Source organism: Lipotes vexillifer, unplaced genomic scaffold (genome assembly GCF_000442215.2).
Source record: "Lipotes vexillifer unplaced genomic scaffold, Lipotes_vexillifer_v1.1 scaffold113, whole genome shotgun sequence".
Classification (NCBI taxonomy): Eukaryota; Metazoa; Chordata; class Mammalia; order Artiodactyla; family Lipotidae; genus Lipotes; species Lipotes vexillifer.
This window is the reverse complement of record NW_006792514.1, coordinates 245,854-250,391: the sequence shown is the minus strand read 5'-3', so window position 1 is coordinate 250,391 and position 4,538 is coordinate 245,854. Positions and strand designations below refer to the sequence as shown.

Genomic DNA, 4,538 nt, shown 5'->3' with positions numbered 1-4,538 from the left:
TGGGGGAGAAACAAGCAGATCATCAGTACAATACTAGCGCTACCCATGGTGTGTCACAACACAAACATAACACCCGCGCATCAGAACAAGAAATGTTAGAAGCGAGCTGGGCTGACCTCTGCCAGCCACTACAGCTGGGCCTCATAACTCGCCACCGTCCCAAAACACCAGCTGCTAGCCCAAGTTTTAAGTGGCCGCCCCACGCCTGACCTATAGCACTAGCAAAAAGCACACCCTTCTTCCCCATGGCCACCTACCCATGACGCTAAAAACGAGCTAATCTTTCAGCGCTAAAATGGCCTTGGGGGCAAATCAGCTCCAAATGTCCCCTGAAAAACCAAGCCTACAGGAAAGGGGCAATTTACAAACCCAAGTGACCAGGGGAATGAACATATTCCTAACGGTGCAAAAATCTGCTTACTAAAACGTCTTCATGTATCCACTCGGGGCTACTGCATCAGTGCAGCAGGCAAGGCCGCGAAGCTGGGGGCGGCGGCTCTGCCCACTCTGGGCGGCCCCACGCGTCTTTCCATCAGGATGCCCCAGCAAGGTCAAGGGTAGATGCGCCGTACCCGAGCTGTTCGCGGGGCCAAAAGCCGTTCCCACGCGCTGCGACCACCCCGCCCCCACCCCGCGGCACCTTACACCCGGCCCAAGTGGCTTCCATCGGAGGACCCATGTGAATACACTTCCCCGACTCCACACACCCCCCCCGGGCAAGCCCTCCCAGCTGCGCCCAGCCCGGGCGAGCGATCCACGCCGCACGTGATGGGCCCCTGCATGCACCCACGAGGCCTGGCTCAGCGGGCCCAGGCCTGCGGCGCCTTGGGGAAGCTCTGACTCTCGCCGACCAGCCCGCTCAGAGCAGCGGGGGAAGGCCGGCTCCGGGGTCCAAGGCGCATGGGTGAGACGGCGCGGGCGGCCGCGTACCTGGAGCAGCGGCACGGATAGTGGGCGACGAGACAGGCCGTCGGCGGCGACTGAGGGACAGAGCGCAGGTCGCACACAGCAATGAGCCCGTGTCCCCTCCCTCCGCCGCTCCCCCCGCCGCTCCCCCCGCCCCTCCGCAGCGCGCGCGCGCGCGCAGGCGGCTCCCACCCCCGTCCCGTCCGCCCGGGCCCTGCAATCTGCACTCGCCGCGCGCCAGGCCCGCCCCTCCCCACCGCGCTGGGCCAGGCCACCCCCCCCCCCGCCGCCCCCCCCGCCCCTCCGCAGCGCGCGCGCGCGCGCAGGCGGCTCCCACCCCCGTCCCGTCCGCCCGGGCCCTGCAATCTGCACTCGCCGCGCGCCAGGCCCGCCCCTCCCCACCGCGCTGGGCCAGGCCAGCTGGCTTAGCCCTCTCCGGCCGGTTTAGGCTAGTTCCCGGGCGGCGCGCCGTTCCAGAACTTTCCGGGAAGCGCCGGGCTCTGTGTGGGTCAAGGGTCAAATCACGTCATTTCCGGGAGGGGACGTGAAGGGTAAGTACTTTCACCTCGGCTCGCGGCCTAGAAAAGCCTAGAAAAGTCTAGAAAGAGCTCCTCTTTTCTTCCGCCTACCGGTCCGCGCGTCAGTGGCCTGCGCAGAGCCCAGGAAACGAATCGTGGCGCGGGCAGGTGCGGCCGCCCCTTTTCGCGGGGAGGGGCCGGGGGCGAGGGCGAGCACGCCTGCGCGCGCGGAGGTCTTTTCTCGAGTTCACGTGGCAGGGGGGTCGGACTGCGGATCTCTTCTTTGCGGCGGCGGCCAGAGAGCGAGAGTACGAAGTGTTGCAACCAGAGTCATGGTGAGTCCCGCGTGGGCTGGAGGCCAGCGGGCCCGGGTTGGCCTGGGGCGCACGGGGAGTCCGGACGATTCCCTTTGGGCCTGGAGGGAGGGGTAGGGGCCACTCAGAGACCCGCGCCCACCCGAACCCTGGAGAGGCGAGGGCCGCCCCCCCGACCCTTTCCACCTCTTTGCACGCGCGTGTGAGGCAGCGTGTGTGTCGGGATGGGAATCCGGACGCACGCACGGTGGCCGACTCACGTCTCTTGCGGGACATTAGTGGGTGTGTAATTGTCTTGAAAAAAGCACGGCTCCAGGCAGAGGGACTTAAATGTTTGCTGACAATTTACAGAAAAATCCGACGAAGGAGAATACTTGACCTTGGGAGATACTAAGGTTGTCTTGGAAGCTCGTCTGGCTGCTGACCAAATGAGCAACAGTGATCCCTAACACACATAGGGAATGGGAAATTAAACTCGGAATTTAGAGCTGAACGTTCAGAGGCGTTTCCTTTGAATGAAAAATCTGAGTTTTGTCGTTATTTTTGAAAGCCATTTGTGGCCTGTTCAGAATACATTGTGTTTCAAATCTAACATTTTTCTCTCTACAGGCAGGACAGGCATTTAGAAAGTTTCTTCCCCTCTTTGACCGAGTACTAGTTGAAAGAAGTGCAGCCGAAACTGTAACCAAAGGAGGCATTATGCTTCCAGAAAAATCACAAGGAAAAGTATTGCAAGCAACGGTAGTAGCTGTTGGATCAGGCTCTAAAGGAAAGGTAAATGGGGACTGAAATGGAACTAATTTTTTATGTGAAGGAGGGGGGGAAAAAAACCCCTGGTTATTGTTAAAAGTAGCCTTTTAGGTAGCTTATTTTAAAGATGAGTCCCTAGTGGGTTCGCACCTAATCTTTCAGCAAAAATGATTGTGAAAAAAAATCGCTAATTTTATATGATGGAGAGTTCCACAGTATTAAAATCAGACGGCATAAATTTGAACTCTTGGTCTAACCTCTAACACACTGAAATTGCCATAATCTTTTTAATCACTTTCGGCCTTGGTTAGCATATAAAAGGAGCTGGCTGGGCTATTGTAGTCATTCTCCAATTAAGGGTTAGACCTCAGACCTCTGAAAGCAACTAGAATACGCAATAAATGCCCTTGGAGGTCAAATATGTTAATTGCATTGTTCCAGTTGCCTCTAAGAAAGGTCTAGCAAGGAGCTATTCTGGAGTTAGGAATAGGAAGGCTTTGGGCGCTCTGCCTCAATCCCTCTCCCCAGATCTGCTTTGGAGGAACAGAAGTTGAATCTCGAAGTGTATGTTCCAAAGTCAGAAAGAAGACTCAAGTTTTTGTGTGTTGAAAGAAGTTAAACATGACCATTGTACATGTAGTTTTAAAAACTGGTTTACTTCTCATACTTGAGAGGTTATGTTAATATTTAACGATCAAAAATCTTACAGTTAGTTTTCCCAGTATAACTCTTTGAACCTTTACACTGAAATCAGGTTTTAGTTTAAGCTACTGAATGTGCATTATTTCAAAGTGTAACTCGACAGTGATATGTTTGAGTGAAGAACTATGGTTGTATAAATTATATCATTTGGCCACAAAGTCCTTTTTTAACATTTGATTTGAATGAGCACAGTTGATTAATAAAAGTGTAAATATTTGGGTCAACTAGATGTCTTTACTAATAAACATCTTTATTTTCTTAAGGGTGGAGAGATTCAACCAGTTAGTGTGAAAGTTGGAGATAAAGTTCTTCTCCCAGAATATGGAGGCACCAAAGTAGTTCTAGATGACAAGGTGTGTAAACTTCATATTATTAAGGAGAGGCTAAGTATTTGCTGTTAGTTTTCTTAACTAACTGTTTCTGTTTGCAGGATTATTTCTTATTTAGAGATGGTGACATTCTTGGAAAATACGTCGACTAAAATAAGTCACTGTTGAAATGGCATCATGTGAAGCTGCCACTGAAGTTCTGAAATCTTTCATCATGTAAATAATTTCCGTGTTTCTTTTATAATAAAGTAATGATATCCAAACTAATGATATTCAGTGTCTCTGAAATTTAGTTTCTCTGTATTGATTTAAACGTTCCCAAATAAAAGTATATAAATGAATGGTTTATCTTTATTTAGTGATTTAAAGATGGTTTTTAGTTTATGGGGCTTTTTTTTTTTTTTTTTTAGAAATAACCTGCAGAGAATTCAGGGAAACAGGTTTTCGGTTTTCAAGTTGGCTTTTTACATATATAGTTGATGCTGATAGAAGGCCATAGATTTACACTTAACATTTTAAGAAAGTAAAGACAAATAGCAACATTCTGACCTTATTTATATCAAACATTTCAGTGTAGTTTATGAAATCTAGTCTCATATGTCTTATTTCTTAAGTTATATTTTGAAAAACTTAACACTTCCAGTTTTTAAAACAACACTACTACATAATTTACTTAGCAAAAACTCGAAGGCAGGTTATAATAGCTCACACTGGCTGGGTGCCTTCTATATGCCAGGCATAGCCAACTTTTTTTTTTTTCCTTCGGTATGCGGGCCTCTCACTGCTGCGATCCTCTATGGTCGTGGAGCTTTTTTTGTTTGTTTTAATTTTATTTTTGGTTGCACTGGTTCTTCATTGCTGCGTGCAGGTTTTTCTCTAGTTGAGGTGAGCGGGCTACTCCTTGTGGTGGCTTCTCTTGTGGAGCACAGGCTCTAGGCACACGGGCTTACCTGCTCCGCCTCATGTGGGATCTTCCCGGACCAGGGCTCAAACCCATGTCCCCTGCACTGGCAGGTGGA

The 4,538-nt window shown here is 50.4% G+C and overlaps 1 protein-coding gene across 1 annotated transcript; it reads left to right on the top strand.

Moving 5' to 3' along the window:
* Positions 1-1,721: 1,721 nt before the first annotated feature.
* Positions 1,722-3,860, top strand: HSPE1 (heat shock protein family E (Hsp10) member 1). The gene is made up of 4 exons (XM_007465696.1): positions 1,722-1,759; positions 2,348-2,512; positions 3,454-3,543; positions 3,621-3,860. The coding sequence occupies exons 1-4, from the start codon at positions 1,757-1,759 to the stop codon at positions 3,669-3,671; spliced, it is 309 nt and encodes a 102-aa protein (XP_007465758.1). The 5' UTR covers positions 1,722-1,756; the 3' UTR covers positions 3,672-3,860.
* Positions 3,861-4,538: the final 678 nt, after the last annotated feature.